At 48.0% G+C, this 19,883-nt stretch overlaps 2 protein-coding genes across 3 annotated transcripts in view; one reads left to right on the forward strand and one right to left on the reverse strand.

The window, feature by feature from the left end:
* The window catches only part of LOC126518762 (protein obstructor-E-like), a 33,170-nt gene extending 14,373 nt beyond the window's left edge, over positions 1-18,797 (forward strand). Inside the window, exons 2-4 of the mRNA XM_050168537.3 lie at positions 3,297-3,870; positions 3,927-4,029; positions 18,343-18,797. Coding sequence (XP_050024494.1) covers positions 3,297-3,870; positions 3,927-4,029; positions 18,343-18,525 — 860 coding nt within the window. The 3' untranslated portion in view covers positions 18,526-18,797. The remainder of the gene's footprint in view (positions 1-3,296; positions 3,871-3,926; positions 4,030-18,342) is intronic.
* Positions 18,798-19,307: 510 nt separating this feature from the next.
* Mcad (Medium-chain acyl-CoA dehydrogenase) overlaps positions 19,308-19,883 on the reverse strand; it is a 202,467-nt gene continuing 201,891 nt past the window's right edge. For both annotated transcript variants that reach the window (XM_050168534.3, XM_050168535.3), the window contains exon 13: positions 19,308-19,623. In XM_050168534.3, the coding sequence (XP_050024491.1) occupies positions 19,555-19,623 (69 nt within the window). In that variant the 3' untranslated portion in view covers positions 19,308-19,554. The remainder of the gene's footprint in view (positions 19,624-19,883) is intronic.

Raw genomic sequence — 19,883 nt, forward strand, 5'->3', positions numbered from 1 at the left:
ATTTGACAGGAATGCAGGGAGTGTGTTGAGGTGATGACGGGCTCTGTGAACATTTCGAATGCACTCACGACGAACCGGGCCGGACACAAGTGAGAGTTGGTACAGACATCAGTGGATGAACAAGAGGACTGCGTAATTCGGCACGTTTCTTACCTGAGCACGTAACCACGTCCGCTCGAGCGAGCACTGATCAAGTAATTAAAAGCCGCTACAGCATTTTCAAGAATAACGGTGGAGGACGAAAGTTCTAGGAGGAGAAAATGAAAGAAAGTGAAAATCCTTGTCTCGCAGAGCAGTGGGGGCGACGTAACATTGATAGTTTTGTTACACTACTGTAGCACGTGTCGATTTTATTAACCATGTTTTTCCCAGGTATTGAGCAGTTGCGAAAAACGGCTCACTTACTTGAGCCAGCTCGAATGGTGAAAGTTATGCGACGCGCATTCGACAGTGCGATATGGCTACGAATGCGCTATTTGTTAGAGCGTCCTGAAACGCAAGCTGGCCCCAAGTGAAAGTGACAACCCGCGAGGATAATCGGAGAACGGTGTCTCGAGCTCCACGTGGAATGAATGGCGCGCAGCCGGTTTCGCTCCGGGGTTGCCAGACGCATTCTTGCAGGGCAACCTCCATTATGAAGGAATATGCTAACATCTGTGCAAATAATAAATTGTTTTGGCTAAGTAGAGAAGACGATTTCGTAAGCTGCTTAAAGGCGAAGCATCATTGTTGAATAACTGGAAATGATAGAGCAGAAGTAAGCTCCTCCATGCTCAGCAACTGGCGGCTCCCCTAGCTGCCACAAGAACCACTGGCCTTTTTCGCTCCAATCTTAAATTTTGGAGGCCTCGATCGAACGGAACGTTTAATAGTGAGTCCTCGAACATTCCCCCAACCCTTAACTGCGCGGACGAAAAGGACACGCGCGGGGCCCTTTTCGTGCGCGCGTTTCCTCGCGCTGTTTGCGGCCAATGTGAATCTATCCCACCTTGCTAACTTACCACAAAGGCCACTAAACAATGATCACGCGCAGAATTATTGTGTAGCGCTTGAAAAGTTTGATTTTGTCTTTGCGGACCTCAAGGTTTAGTTTGTAGGCGTAGTGTATACTTAATTACCCTACATGAAAGAAAAAGTGGAATTAAAAGGCACACTGACTCCAGGAGCTTGTGGGCGTGCGTGGGCCATACTTTTCCAGCCTGAGTTAGAAGCAGTTAACGCATGCCGACTTCAGTAATGGAGGGCGCGCGTTATGGAAAAATTCTGTTCTCAATTGAGCGAACTGTAAACTGCGATCTTCAATCACAATCTCTTTGAATGAAAAAAGAAAGTTCACGATGTTCCTACAAGAATACTCACTCGCAAAATCACTAAAAAATCGCGGACATACACGTTTCACGGCACTGCATGGCAGGATGTCGCAATAGCTTTCTATTCTGCGAAAGAAATAAAGAACTACGAGACTTGATTTTAGAGAGCGAACGACCCACCGTGGTTGCTTAGCGGCTTTGGTGTTACGCTGCTAAGCACGAGGTCCCGGGATCAAATCACGGCGGCCGAATTTTGATGGGGGATGAATGAGAAAACACCCGTGTACTTAGATTTAGGTGCACGTTAAACAACCACAGGTGGTACAAATTAGTCCGGAGTTCCCCACTATATGGTGTGTCTCATAATCAGATCGTGGTTTTGGCACTAAAACCCCATAACTTAATGTTTAATTTTTTTAGAGGGGCAACGAAATACAATGGCGATAACCCAGAAGAAACCGCTTTTTCTCTGATAGGTGTGTTCATTGAAAAACGCTTCACAAGGCGTTTAAAATGTGTTGACACCTCATTACACTCTGTAGAAGCTGATCAATGACAAACACTGGCAAGTGTTTCAGGTTTATATTAATGAATCACACGGAGAATCTCGCTGCACACACAAGGAAATACGTAATGTTGTTCTAGCGTTACAATGTTTGCAACTGCATGCGCTAAGTATGATTGCACATGCATTCGAGATGCAGAACGTGTTCCGACTATTCCGTCACTTCATTGCCTTGCTAAACATCTAGAAGTGGCGCGTCGTATTCACAAAAGATAGTGGCGTATATTGGGCGCGCATCAATATCGGCATGATGCACCGCGTTTCCTCCAAGTGTTGACGTCTGCAGTGACGTCGAGCGGTACACTACCTATAATAGGTCAACGCCATCCAACGGTTAATCATTTAGGTGATCTGCAAGATACCGCCCCCAGCAGGTTTAGGAAAACGCGTTAGAACAACCCCAATACTAGGACACATGTGATGGAACCACACCACCCAATCTAATACTATAGGGTAAGTCCAACGATCGCATGTACTAATGCATTTCGGCGAATGTTAACGCTGGGTGAGTAAGTTAGCAAGGTGGGATAGATTCACATTGGCCGCAAACAGCGCGAGGAAACGCGCGCACGAAAAGGGCCCCGCGCGTGTCCTTTTCGTCCGCGCAGTTAAGGGTTGGGGGAATGTTCGAGGACTCACTATTAAACGTTCCGTTCGATCGAGGCCTCCAAAATTTAAGATTGGAGCGAAAAAGGCCAGTGGTTCTTGTGGCAGCTAGGGGAGCCGCCAGTTGCTGAGCATGGAGGAGCTTACTTCTGCTCTATCATTTCCAGTTATTCAACAATGATGCTTCGCCTTTAAGCAGCTTACGAAATCGTCTTCTCTACTTAGCCAAAACAATTTATTATTTGCACAGATGTTAGCATATTCCTTCATGTACTAGATTGCTACGAAAAATCTTGGTGCATTACGGAATTATGTCACTGACACTGCGTCGAGAATGGAGTTACACTCTTCATGGTGGTGATGATTACAAGTGAATTCCCCTATAAGACGGGGCTTTAAGAGGGTGGTATGTGTAACACTCCAGCAGTTATGTTCGCATGCAATTTTAATATATTTAGATATATTTTGATTCTAACTTGTTGCTGTTTTTAATAAATGCGTGCTAACACTAGTATTACAGCGACCGTAGCGGCAGAACGAGGCGGAGACAACAGCGAGGTCGCGTAACGACCATCGCCGTAATTGTGTCGCAAATGTTCATGGCAACAATGAGGACGTTCCTTTGACACCGTTACATCACTAGGGAACATTTGAAATGAAAAATTCATGTGTGCTATTCCCCCGCGCGGCTCGTCCATTGAACATAGGTGCTCGCCCGCAGTGAAAGGAATTACATTCAAAAAGCGAGACAAAGTGCCTTTCAATGAAGCAGCAGTTGCCGATCTCTGAAAGTGGTTTCATGTCTTGTGCGCAAGCTCGGTGCCAGCGCAAGGACCAGAACGTGTGCCGGAAGGACAACGGTCTGTTCGAGCACGAGCAGTACTGCGACTACTACTACGAGTGCGAGGACGGCGTGCCCACGCTGCAGCTGTGTCCCAACGGGCTGGCCTTCTCGGGCAAGAACCGCGGCCTCCTCAACAACTGCGACTACCCGCACAGAGTGGGCTGTCCCGACGACGACGGGCGCGTGATGGGCCAGAGCCCCCAGAGCAGCGAGAACTGCCACTGGCAGTACGGCGTGTTCGCTCACCAGACGAGCTGCACCCGCTACTGGCAGTGTTGGAACGGCACGGCCACCATCCAGCAGTGCCCTTTCTCTCTGCTCTACAATGACGTGATGCACGCCTGCGACTGGCCAGACAACGTGCCCGACTGCCAGAAGCACCCCATCTGCAAGGACAACCCCAACGGCCACATCCCCATCGAGAAAAGTTGCGTCCGCTACTGGCTCTGCGTGGGCGGATACCCGCGACTGCAGCGCTGTCCCGCGGGGCTCGCCTTCAGCCCGACCGCGCTGCGCTGCGAGCTCACCGACAACGTGCCCGGCTGGTGAGTGCATTTCGTGTCCGGGGCGCACAGTGCGCTTGACGTGCGTTTGCATGCAGCGAACTTCCGCCGACCACGCCGCAACCTGAGGAGGCCGAAGAGCGACCCCAGCAGCAGAGGCCTCGGCCACAACAGCAAGCCGCCAGACCGGCACCGCCACAGGTACGCATTTGCCCGAGCCGCTATGGGAAAGACGGTCATCAACCGGTCAGCAGTCGAGAATAGACAATATTGGTGGAAGACCGTCAGCGGTACAACGTAGAAAAACAAGTTTAGAGGAAGAGAAAAAAGATTTAAAGAGATTAAAGGCACACAGTGCTACTAGCGGGCAATGCAAAACAGACACTTGCGAATATGTGTCGCAATGCAGCGACAAATTTAGGCCTTAAGTTTAGCACATACAAATCGGGAATTGTGATCTTTGAGACTAGTAATCACGTGATGTCAATTTAACGGGAAGGCATACCCATAGTGAAGCAATATGAATACCTCGTCGTATACATAAACGAAGGGAAGACTTACTCAAGTACTCAACAAGATAATCTCAAAATAAAGGGCAAGTGGAATGCAGAAATAATGAAACATAAAGCACTTCGGGGCCACAATAAATATGAGCTGGTGCCTGAAGTCTGGAAAGGAGTAATGGTGCTAGCGTTAACGTTCACAAATGTCATTCTCTGCTTAAAATTGCATATACTGTCGAGGTTGGGAGTTATAGAGAGCGATAGGCCGGTTGGCTTTGGGAGCCCACGGTAAAACCACAAATGAAGCAGTGCAGGGTGACATGGGTTGGGCCTCTTTTGAAGTCGCAGAAGCGCAGAGCAGAATTAGTTCTGAACAAAGGCTAAGGAAATATGGATAAAAATAAACGGGCGGCTTTAAGTGCCCAAGTATATGTACCTGAAAAGCGCGGACAGAGAATGGAGCAAGAGGTCAAGAACGTTGGCAACCAAGTGCAGGGTGATGGAAAGCGTAAAATGACAACCAGGAGTCATCAGAAGGAAAGTGGGAGAAACAAAGACAGTGAACTGGATGCAAAGAATGGAAATAAAAAATACCTTGGAGATTTACAAGAATTAGATGAAATTAGAAGGGAAAATCTACACGAAGGGAAGTGCCTTGCTATTTGAGGCTCGAGCTCTTTGCCTAAGGACAAAAACATACCGGAGAAAATATTCGCAACTAGATGAGGTATGTGTATGCTGAAGCAAAACTCCGGAGACCCCTCAGCACATCCTAATGGAATGCGAAGGCATACATCCAGTGAGGTCCGTGGGTAACGCACACCTTCCTGAAGCGCTGGATTTAAAGTGGACGGAAGCATGAACCAGTCAGCAGTCGAGATAAGCTAGAGACGTTTAAAGTATTGATGGAAAAAATGAAGCGAAGACATTAATACGACCGGATCTGTTACAGGCACAAGTAGCGGTACAAGGTAGAGAAGTTTTGATGAAGAGAAAAAGATTAAACACATGTATACAAAAAAAATTCTAGAATGAAAAGTATTATAACATACCTGATATTATAAGAAGCCAACAAAGACATTAAGGACAACACAAGAGAAATTACTTGTACTTACTGATTGGAAATATGGAAGTTATAAATAAACTGAATTGAAAGTGGATGAAAAACAACTTGCCGCAGGTGGGGAACGATCCCACGTCTTTCGCATTACGCGTGCGATGCGCTACCAATTGAGCTACCGCGGCGCCGTTTCCCCATCCACTTTCCGGGGTATTTATGTGTTGCTACTAGAACTAACCCTGGGAGTGCTAGCCAGCGCACCACTCACAAACCGGGGACGACAAAAACAACAACAACAACAACAACAACAACAATAATAATGCCTATATATACATAGATGCGTCGATTGAGGTAAAGTACACCACAGCTTCGCTTCTCGTCCTTCTTCACAGAGTGGAAGGGCTGTTGAATTTTTTCACGTATTTCATCTCGATTTCACTGGGTCGATTCAAGTATGCATGGTTTAGTAGTGGGCCGGCAGGCAATTCCAATCCATTCTTTGAACACCGTTTAGGCGAGCATGTTATAGCGACTTACATTTGCTCTTCGATGCAAGATGAGCCATAGTGTGTCGAGAGAATGGAAAGACCAGTTTTTTTTTCTCGTATATATTGTGAAACGTGCAGGGAGCGAGCAAACAAATGCGATGCTGTTTTTACAAAGAGACGTCAAAAGTATATTAAGACAGACTCAAGCGTGCGGGGCAAGCCAACTGCACTCGACGAACACTTATAGCATGCCTTACGTTCCATATCTCACACAAATATCACAAAGCGTCCCAAATACAAGGGACATGCTGCAGCTGTGAACACGTTAGACTTTCAATAGCAATTGTTTTGCAAAGTTCTTTTGCATATGTTATTTTTCGTTCTGTACCTCTACGTTTCTACCTGTATAACATACCTCCTCCTGCATGAGCCTGATACGGCTTGCAGTAGGAAGCAAAAAAAAGACATACTACATAAACATTGTTACGCCATGATGACCGCGTGATTAACGCCCTATTATCATGCGTGTTAAATGAAATATAAGCAGTAACATAAACCAGCGAAAACCAGCAGAATGAAAAATTAGTGCACCTTCGTAGAACAAACAAATTTGGTACAAGGCGCTCCTACCTACACCAATACACCTGTAAGCTAATAGACAAATACGGGCTATCAGATTTACCGGTGTATCAGGCACATTATTTTGTAGTCGAATAGACCAATACAGGCTTTCAGTTTTATTAATGTATAAGGTCTATTACATAATACAATAGAACAAGTTATCAGCTTGTTCACATGTTCACGAACAGGCTATCAGCTTTATTGGTGTATTAGGTTTATAATTTCATAATCCAATAAGATGAAAGCTATAGAAACCAATAAGATGTGTCTATTAGAATTCTACAGCGAAGCCAGGGCATTTCTGTAACTAGCTTGTATGTAGGCGCTCGTGCCACCACTGCTCGTCGTCTCCTTCTACAGCCAGCTGGCACCGCCCATTGCTTAAGGGGGTGTGAGTCATTCATTGGCAAGAGGAAACTATTGGCATCATTAACTATCATCATCAGCAATTGCGCGAGCATCGTCGTCTTCTTCCACAGCCGGCTCCGTTGCCGCTCATCATTCCAGCGTAGAATTTCATCTGTCTTCTGTCGCCGTAATGGGGAGGCCGCGTTAAAATATTTCTGGTGGTTTGCGGACTGATCCGTTTCAACAAAAGGTTGGGCTTTAAAGGAGTCCTGGGCCACCCCTCGGGCTTGGTGAAGAAAAAAAAAACCAGTCCGTGGATAGCATGCACTGCGCTGAGCACCCGAGCACAATTTTGGCAATCGTGCACGGCAGTGCCAAGTCGCCCTTTGCTCAAAAGCAACCCCATTCTTTACCTGCTTCGTCGTACACGCACGAACGAGCAGCGCGCCGGTGTTGGCCCACTCCAAAGCGAGGAGCACGCGTCCCGCAAAAGGAATAAATGGTGCGCTGTCGTGGGTCCATATCGCGATCTCCCGTATCAGCATGCGCGGATCAGCTCACTGTGAATCCTTACAAATACAGAGTTTGTTCTCGGCACCTTTTAGCAGGTATGTGAACCATCGTTTGTTAGGATGCGTCCCGTGCAAACGGGTCGCGGTCATGCAAATTTGTCACTGTGGTTCTCCAAGCGGGGCCGTATGCGCAGATGTAGCACCTTGTTTACATAAAATGGGCTCACTTCTAGATTGCGCGAGAGTCCTTTCGCCGTCGCATGTTCACCGCTTGGCCTTCAGGCGAACGACGAATGCGCCGGTCAAGGTGTCATTCGTGACGCGATTTGTGACGGTGCTTCACGAAGCACGCCGCATTCGCATACTTGTATAGTATGCGTTCGTAATCACGAAAGAGGGCGAATAACAGAAGGAAGATAATCGTCGCGACATCACGTTTCTTTACAGTAATTGAGGTTGCTCGTTGCGGTGGAGGTTCGATCAGGTAGACGGTCGTATCGACGCTATATTCCGGTGTTACGTACTGCGCCGAGATAGCAAACGGATACTTTCATTCTGCACGTCTACTCTAGTTATCTGCACGTGTTGTCGACGGTACATGTCAGATGCGGGCCTTAAAGACACTTTGAATGCCAGCACGTATTGTGCTCAAGCGAACTTTGTGGAGTTGGGTGCGGTGGTTGCACAATACTCAGCTCCTTACTTGTTAGCGTCACAGTTTATTGCTACCCCTTAGATTAAGGAACCGACGGCTGCTGCCCATTGGAAAGTTGAGCATTCACTTGGGCAGCTCCGCATGCGAGGTCCTTGACAAATTTTGTTCCCGACATGGAGGGTAGATCAAACACCACTTTTTGCCCATTTGACCCGCCGGCGACATCATAGAGAAGGGGAGGATAACACGAGAGACAGGGAGAGGAATGAATTGATGACAAACTTTTTGTTTATTCGACATGCCGGCAACAAGCAGTAGACAGGGCCATGACAGGCAAGTAGGAGCGGGGATGAAAGCTAGAGGGTGTGGGAAGGGCTGAAACTCTGGAAGGGCTCCAACCTCCTTGTACCTCCCCCCGGTATCGGAGTCCCTGCTTTCGAGTTATGCAACGCTCTGAGCTCACGCACCAGTTGACGCCCCTCCATATGTTAAACACATCGAACAAAAACATTTTAACCATATGCGGCTTCCATATAAACTTCGAAAAAAAATTGCTGGCGCTCCCGTAAAAGAGAGTAGATGTAAGCATGAAATGGCAACACCGGCAAAGCACGTGGGTTGGAGTGATGCTAGCCACAATCTTAAAATGGATGTACTGCCTGTTCGCAACGGAACACCGCACCACGCCATACTGTGCACTTGTTCATATGGACGCTGTCCAGCTGGAAGGAGAAAACCAGCTGAAGGAGGCACAATAGGCAGCGAAAGATGCCAGGGAGACAGAGCGCACTGCACAGCTAGAAGATTAAAAGAGCCTCATCTCACGAGGCAGCGCAAAACCCGCGCCGCGGAACTCACGGACCGCTGGCGTTCAAAAGAGCACAGACAACCCTGTCTCAGCGCCAAAAGATGACAATGGTGCCCTGTATCTGCCTTTTCAACGTCGCCATTAGAAATGGCCAGTAAAACTTTAGCGTACTAGAAGTTACAGTTTGAGTGATATTGTGAACAAACATTAGGGAACAACTCGGAAGCAATATCTTTTTTAACTTGTTTGGGCAGTAACTTGCCTATGTAATGCGGTACTGTACAAAGTGTTGGGTGGCAGAGACCCGGATGATCTCGTTTTGTTCTCGCAACTTTCCCGCATAACGGCTCTGGCTTTTGGCTCAAGGTCACTTGAAGGTGGCCGATAACGGGCACTAAGAGCATTTCACGCTTAAAATTAGAGAAAGCGTTCCGAGTCTATAGTGTGGCTACTACGCTTATATGACATAACTATATGGCTTCACTGCGGTAAGGAGCGTGCGAGAACACGGTCCCCATTCATGAAGGCTCCCTTCATTGCAATCTCAAGTGGCGCCACCGCGCACGTTCACACTCCCACGTGACTACAGTGTGCTAGATAGGGGGCAGTGTGGTCAGGGGCGGCACGCGCCATGCATTGCCGTGAGGCGGAAAGTGGGGAAAGGTCCGGCACTTGGAGGCCATGCGACAGCAGCGCCGCCGCCAACATCCGTCGCATAGGGTTCCCCGTCGATCTGCTGTTGTCAATTGTGCTGGTTGTGCGCCTAGCGTGTGCGTCGAACTTTGTGTTGTTCGTTACTTTAATGCAGCTTGTGTAGTTCACACGACGCATTCGTTTAAAGGCTTGTTTTTTGTCTGAGCTGTTTCAGTTTTAATTATTCAGAGCGCTTGTCGCTGCAATATTTCGTATAACTTACGGCAACATTTGCTTGTATAACTGTCGTTATGTACAGAAGTGTTGAAAATCTGCGGGCTGATATTTTAACGCACTCCTGCTTCTCGATATCGCAGCCAATGCCTTTCTTGCTCGCTAAATTTAGCGGGCTACGTCAATGAGCAAAACCGGAAGCCGTTCAGCGCCTATGTTTGCAAACAGTGAAAGGGTCTATACTTCCAGTTGCATGTAAGTGCGCAATCTTCATCTACCTTAAGAAGCATACCTGCAAGATTCAAATTCTTACGAAATTCTGGTGATATCGGCTTTCATTCCTCACCACACAGACCACAATGTGCACCACCCTGGTTTGTATTTCCCGCCAACATGCTATCAGGTGAAGTGGAAGCACGAACCAAAGAAGTGCAATGGTGGGACACAAATTCAAAAAATTAATTTTCTCAGTAAAAACGCAAATTGCTTTTATAAAAATGTCTGTGGCGAAAGTTGTTATTCTTCTCAATGATACCGCTCTTCTGCTTATTTTTTTATGGACCACCTTAGTGTGTTACTAACCTCTAAACATGGACCAAAATAGCGTTTTTGCCAAATTCAGGCTTTTATTTCGGAGCCTGTGAGCATCACATAGGCGAAAATAAAATTTTAGGAGATGGTGAGCTTTAGTGGCAGTTCTATGAAAGCTATTCCGGGTTTCTTCCCCTGACCTTCTTTTCGTAAAAAATTTCGCAAGAACGCTATAATTTGCGCATTTTCACCTCGGTGCTAAGCAGTAAAAAACACAAAGCTATTTTGTGAAACTCTTTTGCAATGAAAGAACAATGTTCAGACAACGCAAAACCCCAAACTTTGAGATAATGCGCAAAACGGTCGATTTTTGGCGAATTTCTTTTTCGCACCTGGTTTTCCATCTATTCGTGAAATTCAAATGGCGCTCATGTGGCCAAAATTTTTTGCCGCTCAAAATATTGTGCGGAAATACTGTTCAAGTACTGCTACGCGTAAATTTTTCGTAATTTTGTTAGAGAAATTATTTTTCTTGAGCGCCACGGTTGGGATAGTTGGCGTGGAATGGCCTTGTGTTTGGCACTTCTTAGACCCTGTCACACAATAGTCGACCTCGGAGGACCTTTATTTAAGCTAGAAACATGACAAGCGCAACGAGCCGTCGTTGTGTCTGGGGGAAGGCTTCCATACGCGGCGCCTCTGGGCACACTAGCCCTATGCTAGCTCACTGTACCACAAGTCATACAGTTTCATACAATAATTATAGAGGGAACACTGGCGCTAGTGTCTACGGGAGATGCAATGAGGGCGGTTGTACCAGCATGGGAAGTGCGTGGATTCGCCTAAACGTCGTCGTTTCGGCTTCAAACGACTTTGTAAACTCGCCATTTTCAACAATGTACTGCGTAGTATATAATTAAATAAACATAATTAAAATTGTCCGACGGCAAGACCTTCGAACACGGGAACTCTAGCACAGAAGCCTGATATTGAAACCATTAAGCCACGGACGCATGCATCGACAAGCGAACGAAACGCCCCTATGAATTTATCGCGGGCGTGCCAGTGCCTTGAGACGCTTGGCGCATTTCGATTTGGCCACCTGGACATGCTCAATCGTTGTAATTAATAGCAATTGTGCGTGTTCGCGGCGTCTTCTGGACTTGGAAGAGTATAGATTGCGCTGAAATTTACGACAATGAGATTTATATAGCGTAACATACAAAGCCCCAAGAACGTCTGAATCCACAAGCACGAAGATCAGACAAATCCATGTACTTCCCGTCATTCCCATGGTGGTACAGCGACTGCAGCGCCAGAGTTCCCTCTAGTAATTATTGCGTGAAACTCTATGGATACAGCTGCTATAACTCTAGAGTAAAAGATGGGTGACAAACATGGAGGAAGGGAAAAGATAGGCGGAGGCATACCGCAATGCGATTGAAGCCAAACCTGGTGGCCCAACATGTGAAATGGTACGTGCGCGGTTGGTTTTAGTGCTCCCGTTCTGCAGGCAGAGCCACGGCAGGGCAGCTGAACAAGCGCGCACCGAGTAAACAATACTCGCATAGCTACTCGAACCAAATGTCTCAGCAAATCTCGAGTCTTGCTCCGTGATCTCGACAACGAGATCACGTGCTGAGCCGCCACTGTGAGTTACGGAGCGTTCGCCTGCCAAGGCTGGCTGCGTGACGTAATGCTCCCCTCCTATATTTTTCCATGGCGACAAAAGTGGCAACCGCAAAGGCGTAGCCAGGTTGCTACGATTCATTTTTTGTAACGCTAAAATATTCAGAATATTACGCCAAAACCAGCACTTATACGTAATCCATACGTATGGACAACGTGTCAAGTTTATTCCGTAACTGTAACTTCGAAGGGCACAGTCGCGTGACCCAGCTGCCTGGCACTGTCGGAGATTTCAGCTCTAGCCACCTAAACACTGACCGGAAGCGAACCTCCTGGCTGCCATCGTCTGCTGGTAGCAGCGGATTCATCAGCGTGGCGTCAGAAATACTGTAATGGTGGTCCAGCCAGCCTAGGATTCGGAGCAATCTTTTGAGCAGGAAAAATTTCGCTCTGGCGCGGTTTAAGAGCAGTTTCGAAGTAGAAAAAATTGTCTTTTTGGAACACTTGGAGTAAAAAAAAATTAAATTATGGGGTTTTACGTGCCAAAACCACTTTCTGATTATGAGGCACGCCGTAGTGGAGGACTGCGGAAATTTCGACCACCTGGGGTTCTTTAACGTGCACCTAAATCTAAGTACACGGATGTTTTCGCATTACGCCCCCATCGAAATGCGGCCGCCGTGGCCGGGATTCGATCCCGCGACCTCGTGCTCAGCAGCCAACACCATAGCCACTGAGCAACCACGGCGGGTGACACTTGGAGTAGTACAGCAGTAATCCGTAGCCCTTTGGCGAAGCTTGTTATTACTGTGCAATCAGTGAGTGCTGAGCAATAGCGAAGCAAGACAAAGCCGACAGCGACCAATTAATAAGTCTGTCTCGTAAGGTATGTTGCAAACATTTGGGTAGGCAAGGAACTTAATTTTGTAAACAAACAAATTTTGTACGCTAACGAGAACAAAGGTATGTGCCTTGGTGCAAGGCAGACATAAAATTACAAATGAGCCAGCACAATGTGCGCCGTCAGGCACAAGACAAAATGTGATGACAAATGTCTTATGTGCCTTACAAATGACAGACGTGCTTTGATATGCTTTACCGCATTAGACAAAATGTGTATTACGCCCAATAACAATGCTAGAAGCTCGACAAGGCTATGCGTCTATGAACGGCGCCAAGATGACATGCCTAAGTGCGGTGTGTCGCAAAGATGGTGATGACGACGGAGAATAACGTTCGTACCATCCCGTACACTTGCGTTCGTTGTGAGGCCGTTTGTCGGTTTCCCGCGTGACCTCTGCGAATAGATACAAGTCGATATGGCGTAAAACATTTCTCGTCGATAGCGAACCGATCTTTCCAGGTAATACCGATTAGACCTAACGGCCAAGGCGGTGTGCCATTACGAAAATTGGCTGTAGGCCCCGTGTGACCAACAAGCTTTCCATAAGCCGTCGCGGAAAGCTTGCCGCTAATATGCTTATAAGTAGCTAACCGGCGAACGGTTCTGAGATCATGCATCCGTGTTTTTTTTTATAACCACCGAAGCCGGCAACTACTGCAATCGCGCACAGAAGTTCGCAGATTGATCGAAAGTTCCGAACTGCATGTGAAAACGCGTGAATCTGAGTGCATGAACACGCATGCGATACGATCTGTGTGCCTTCCAGTAGAAAACCGGTCTTTGCACATAGGCGCTGCTTTCGTCGCCGTTCCCTCTGTCGGCGTCGGGTATAGGAATTGTATTGGAGTTGACGACCCGGACGACCCTCGTCCAAGACAGTCGTGCCTCATAATCAGATTGTGGTTTCGCCACGTAAAAACTCCAGAATTAAATTTTCTTTTGTCCCAAAACCTACTGAGCGCCGTGGTAAGGCTGCGTGCAACACGTCCACCTCAGCCGAGTATTTCACCAAATATACGAAAAACAGAGCACCAGATAATCGAGTCGCGAACTGAATTGTTTAAATGTTCCCACATCGATTTGCTTAGTTGACTACAGTCCACGCCGGATTTTTCAGCCGCGAGAACGTCCGGAAAATCGGGCAGTCCTAAAAATCGAATGCATGCCTTTTACTGTCCCCAAGGGCTCAAATCGCCACAGGCACGTCCAAAGTAGCTCTTAATGCCTGCCAGCACACTTATTAGGCGTATCGGTGCTCGTGCACGCGTGTGTAACCAAGGAATACATACTGCATTTCGTGACAATTGCCTCTTCCCACTGTTGGCATGCTTCACCGCCTAAAGCAGGAGACACACGATACGATTCGGCGTCCGATCCGACGTGCGGCACTGCATGCTCCGGCATGAGGCATACGACGATTCGGGCCACACGCGGTACGTCCATCCGAACGAGCGAGCTCGCCCAGATCCAGCGCCCCAGCTTGTACGCTCGGAAGACTTCATAGATTTCATGTCGAGAAACGCAATATAAACGACTCTGCACAACACTGCTTCGCTTTACGCAAACACTGTCAATAAAATGATGCCCCTGCGAGTGACAGAACACGACGGCACGTCCACTGACGGCCAGCGATAGGGCCGGTAGGCCTAGCTAGGCGGACGCCGCGGCCGACAGCGCCTGCGGTGCAGCCCGAGCTCGTCGAAGAGCGCTTGTTTTTGCCAAAACGATTAACACGGTACACTTAGGTCGGCCATAATTAAAAACAATTAGTTTACTCGACACAGTCGTTGCGAAGGGTAAAAGTGCAAGCGAAGCGAGCAGCCTCGCTCCGCGTGTGCTGTCTGCCTGCGAGATGCCCTCGCATCGCGGCTCGCGGTCTCGCCAGTAGCCTAGTGCTAGCAGAGTCCTTCAAAATCATTGTAGGGCTCTGGTACTAGTGTACTAAGCGCTGCTTTGCGGAACAGGCACACGTTCGATATAAGTTTACTGAAATATCTGTCGGAAGCGCCGCCCTTGCGTAGTATGAGGAATCACGCGGCGCCTCCATGCGCGGAGCGCTTCTCATAGGTTTCGCTTACGGCGCTCAATAATTACACCACACAGCAGCCCTTCTGTACATTCATGTAAGTACTCTCAAAACGAGGGAAGTTTTTGACTGTCGATATAATAATCTTGGGCAAACTGAAAGCACAGAACCGTTTACAGACGCCATCTCTTTACCGAACACGTACAGTGAAAGTCACTGCGCGCGGTCGCTGCGATGAAGTCTCCCGAACCGGCTTGCGTGAAAGGTCGGCAATCGCTGAGCGCAAACTATGGGAAATATGTTCTTATAGTGGACGGTCTGATTTAACCAAATGGCGCATAACAGAATGAAGCCTAAATGAATGCAGCGATCGCACGGGTTTGCGGCGACCGACTGCGGGTCTGCATGCATTTCCGCGCACGTTTTGCTTTCGCTGTGAGCGCATTTTCGCACCGTGCCGTGGGCTTATAGGCCGCAGCATATGAGCATTTGACAGTACACAAGCAACCATCGTTGCGTGGACGCTATCAGAACTGTTCAAAAATAATTTCATTACAGAGACTTCGACGCCTACGGCGACTGTGATGTGCCGTCGCGACGATTCAATCTTTTTTGTCTTCTAAATTCTTGGACATTTCAATATAGTTGCGTGACACTGTATGTTTATCGGTCTTCTCAGCGTACGATGTCCCTCTGCTTATTTTTCGTAATCCAGTGCATTAATTCATAACAAAATGACCATATGTCATGCCTTTTTTTAATGTGCGTCTTACCGCTCCCTTTCCGTTCCAGTGAACTTGCCAGTATCTAGCATCAACAAGTTCATAGACCAAATCGTCATGCCATTAGCCGGGCAGCGAGCGCGGGCGAGCGTCTCGGTGCGCGTTTTCTGCTACTCACCGAACATCGCAGTCCCGGCGCAGTAGCAGAAATCTTCCTAGCGTCTGTGCTTGCTGCGTACCCGAGTTGTAGCCGATGGCTGTCTGCCGGTTCTAAGTTTCGCGAGCCAAGCTTCACACAGCTCCTTGTCCTGCGGCTACGAAGGCTGACACCGGGCTCCGTTGCGTTCGTCCGGCACTGCGGCACCAAGCAGTAGCCTACCATGCTGCACACTTCCAAAGGCAGCCACTACCTACTATAGTGATAACAAATGTTGTCAAGCAGACACCCAAGGCGGGAAAGCCTCACCACTTAATCAGAACCGCAGCGCAGGTGGGACTTTAAACTTTCGTTTTCAGCTCGCTTCGGTGCTTCCGAAGCAGCGGCTGTGTCCACGTGATCCCTCATGTCACGTCCCGCCGACAGTGGCGCCAGCTTTTCCGGTAGTGGAGCTCGCCCCCAATTTCGCGCCGGAAACAAACTGCAGCCGGCAAGGAAAAAAAAAAAAACAAGACGGCGAGAAACCGGTCTGCCGGCGCCGCCTCTGTGGAGGGAACGTTAGAGAACGTCACATGCCAGCCGCGGTCATTGGCTGCGGCCAAACGATGTGTCGGACGATGAAAATCTGCCTGGTTTGTCGCACGCCGGGCGTCCGGTCCGGCGCTTCGGCACGGCAAAATGGTCAGATTCCGGCGCGTCGAACGCCGGATCGGACACCGAATCGTACCGTGTGTCTCCCGCTTAACACTTCTGTATTGAGGCGAAGCTGTTTCGCGAACCGGCATTATGCAACGCGTCGTGCTTTCCGAGCTTCGAAGCCATTAGCGATGATTACAAAGGCGGAGTCGGTGCCATTCTTAACAGCGGCGAATTTTTTTTTCATCAAAAACACGGCACCGGATAGCAAGAAGCTTGGTGGCGAATGTCGAAGTAGCTATGCCTAGCGTTTCCGTGGTGGTGGCTACCGCCGCCAGCCGATCTGTGTGCTAGAGTGCCTGTTCGAGGTGGCGAGATAATCAAAATGGCAGCGGTGGTGGCTTCGATCAATGTCCTTTCGGACCTGCGGTCATGGCAAAAAGTCCGGGAAATCGGAAGGCTAAGTATTTTTGCGTCCGCAATTTTAGGCGGTCTTATCCCAGAAACGCACAACATCCCGCGGACGGTACAAAAAAATCCTAACATTTCACATCCTATGAAAGACGTCCCATGGGCATCCATGGGATGTAGGATTCGGCAAAGTCCCAACAATAAACAATTGCAGACATTATCAGGATGTGTTGGCACATGCACAATGCTGCCGCGCACAAAACGGTCCAATAAGCTGTGCATTGTGTTTTCGAGACTAAACAAAAGACACAGATGGGCCATACATTGGTAACACATGAAGTGTATGGACACCTTGAGGGACAATTACTCCCATACAAATTACAAGTATCACATTTCCTCCCTGTCAGTAATGTAACACGCAAATCTCACCAGAATGTGCAGATTTCCCTGTTCTCGCCTTATTAGCACTTCCGGTGGTGGTCGTGGTAGGATATATTTTTCTTGGGGCCTGATGGCTGTTCGCAAAATTCACGCACTTAGGCAGCCTGATGACAAGCTGCAATAAAGCTGCGCAAGTTTTATAGCTCCACTCATTTGCATGCAAAGGCCGCCATGTGCCTAGAACAAGCGTGACAAATGGCATCCATTTTACATCTGGAGCCTGGGATACAACCACCATCCTGCATCCAGATAACATCCGAAAAAGACCCGGCCAGAACCTCCATGGGACATCTATTGGTTTTTCACATGGGAGGTTGTCTGGATTAGCGTAGGACATTTTGGGAACATACCTTCAATCTTAACATCCTTACCGGGACATCCATCAAACATCCTTAGGATGTCTGTGTGTTGTCTGGGATACAGCGACTCTATGGGGTACCATGGCGTGGCGGTGCCACAAAGGAGTCTGAATTATCGGGCATGTCCGAAAAATCGGTCGTTGACTGCAGCTGCATAACCCTACTGAAAACATTGCATTGCCCTGAAAACGGGAAAATTGCACAGTTGGCGCAAATGGCACTTCAGTGGGCGCAGTCAGGAGCAGGCAAGTCAAATCGTAGCAAAATGGCGCAGTTGGACCACCACAGATACTGGTTTACCCTCACCAGTTCTGGGCAATGCAGACAGACAAGTGCGGCGTAGTCGTCGCGTGGTGGCGATCATCTATGCTAAGTATCAACAGCTGCAAGGTGCAAAAACAGCTTATTTTCAGGGTGCCATGTGCCCTTTTCGAGAGAGCCGGACAGCAGTCAAGGTCACGTGCATAAATGCCTCGACACACTGCTTATAATGTTAACGATTTTGGTACGTGAAGTGGGTTACTCATTCAGTACAGAACGCATAGTACCATCATTGGAAGTGTGCAGCAAAAAAAAAAAAGAAAACATAGGAAGAGGGAAACAGTATGGCAGAAGGCATGGAAGGACGAGGCAAAGGGGGAGAAGGCATATGTTGGCAGTGAAGCCGACCTCTATGAACAGATGTGAAAAAATTACATCGGCAAAATGCTGCTTAGACGTCATTCTATAGCTTCCAGTGTATAACCAAAGTTTTCAATGGCGCCCTATGTGGGGCTCTTTTTTATTTTGACACAACGCTGCTCTTGAACATTAATGTGACTTGATGTCTCCCACAGTCTGCTCCCAGTGGCCAGCGGCGATTCAGCCCACCACCCCAATCGGTGCCTGCCCTGGCTCAGGCTTCACCAATTGCAGACCAGGATGATGACTACTCCGATGCTGGGCAGAATCGGGCACAGGGCGTGGTGCGCAGGCCAGCCTCATTCAGGCAGGCCGTGCCAGCTTCCAACGGGAAGTAAGGCTTTTGACTGGGAATCACCCAAACCATGCTTCCTCAATTTGACCTGCACGCTAGACTTGGCCAGACACCTTAAATTGGTACCATCTAGTCTTGCCCAATTACATTCCCATCATGGTGCAAGCCAGCCAGCAGCACAACGCTTGGAGTGCACACCGTCGAGCTGCAGCCTCGAGAGAGCTTCAACCCGCTGCTGCCATCGGATGGCTGCCTGCCTTGCTGCCCACCCTTTCACTGAGAATAAAAACAGTACTGGCCATTTTCCTGTCCCAACTACTGCTTGCCACCTTCCACTTGCTCTCCTCTGAATGCAGGAGGGTAACGCAAACTACATGATGAACCTTACATGCAGCATTTAGTTATCCCCTACTACATCTTGCTAGTTCAGACGCATGCTGTAAGGTATCGCAGTAACCAAACATATTACAACTGTACTGCTGCAGCACCCCACTGCTTGTTAAATATGCATCAAGGCTCAGCTGAGCCGTTCAACCTGATCCTACTAGCATCAAAAGCTGTGCTTGAACGGGCACTGAGCTACTATCGGAAACCCCCAAGAGCATTGTGGTAAACACTTGCTGAAAGTTGACTGTCGTACTTTTCTTGTATTACGTCTTTTTCAAACATAATACTGTTGGTTAAATGCTCGCTTTTAAGCCAACACCTAAGGATAGTTTCAATGTGCTCTTATTTTTAGTGTGTACATACGAGTGTTCAAACTGCTTGTTAGTGTGTGACATGTGAAGCACATGAATGTCAAATAAAATTTCACTGAACAAGAAGTGAGGCACGTCCTTTTTATTCCTTTACAGCAAGAAGTAAAAATATTAAGAGTTCCACCAATACACACATAATTTGCTGGAAACTGGAGCATTCCTCACAGCTCATCAGAAACAAGTGTGCTGGGGTTTGTATCAAGGTCCTATTAGTGACAGGCATAGGCCTAAAGGAACGGAATAAGAAGCCTGTCTTCAAGAGTATGTGGGCTAAGCCAGGTCCTATCACAGGGGTTGTCTTGGTTGGTGTGTGCTCACTGGTACCTCCCCAGCAGCTCTCGGCCAATAATAAGTCGTTGGATTTGGGACGTCCCCTCGTAGATCTGCAAGGTGCAAACCCGGCACATTCATTTTCATGCAACTCTGCAAAAAATGCATGTACACACACAAGAAGCAAACAGCAGGACTGCTCATGTGTGCAGCCACTCCTCCAACCTCAAGGTCAGGAATCAATATAAACATATTCTGTTTTTTGTTATGAAGTGCTGTTCATAACACTGCAATAAAGTTCTGCACATCTGCATCAGTTTTTCATGGCCTCCGAGATTATGGCATACTGCTGTTGCAACAGCAATGCATGCTC

Source organism: Dermacentor andersoni, chromosome 1, assembly GCF_023375885.2.
Source record: "Dermacentor andersoni chromosome 1, qqDerAnde1_hic_scaffold, whole genome shotgun sequence".
Lineage (NCBI taxonomy): Eukaryota > Metazoa > Arthropoda > Arachnida > Ixodida > Ixodidae > Dermacentor > Dermacentor andersoni.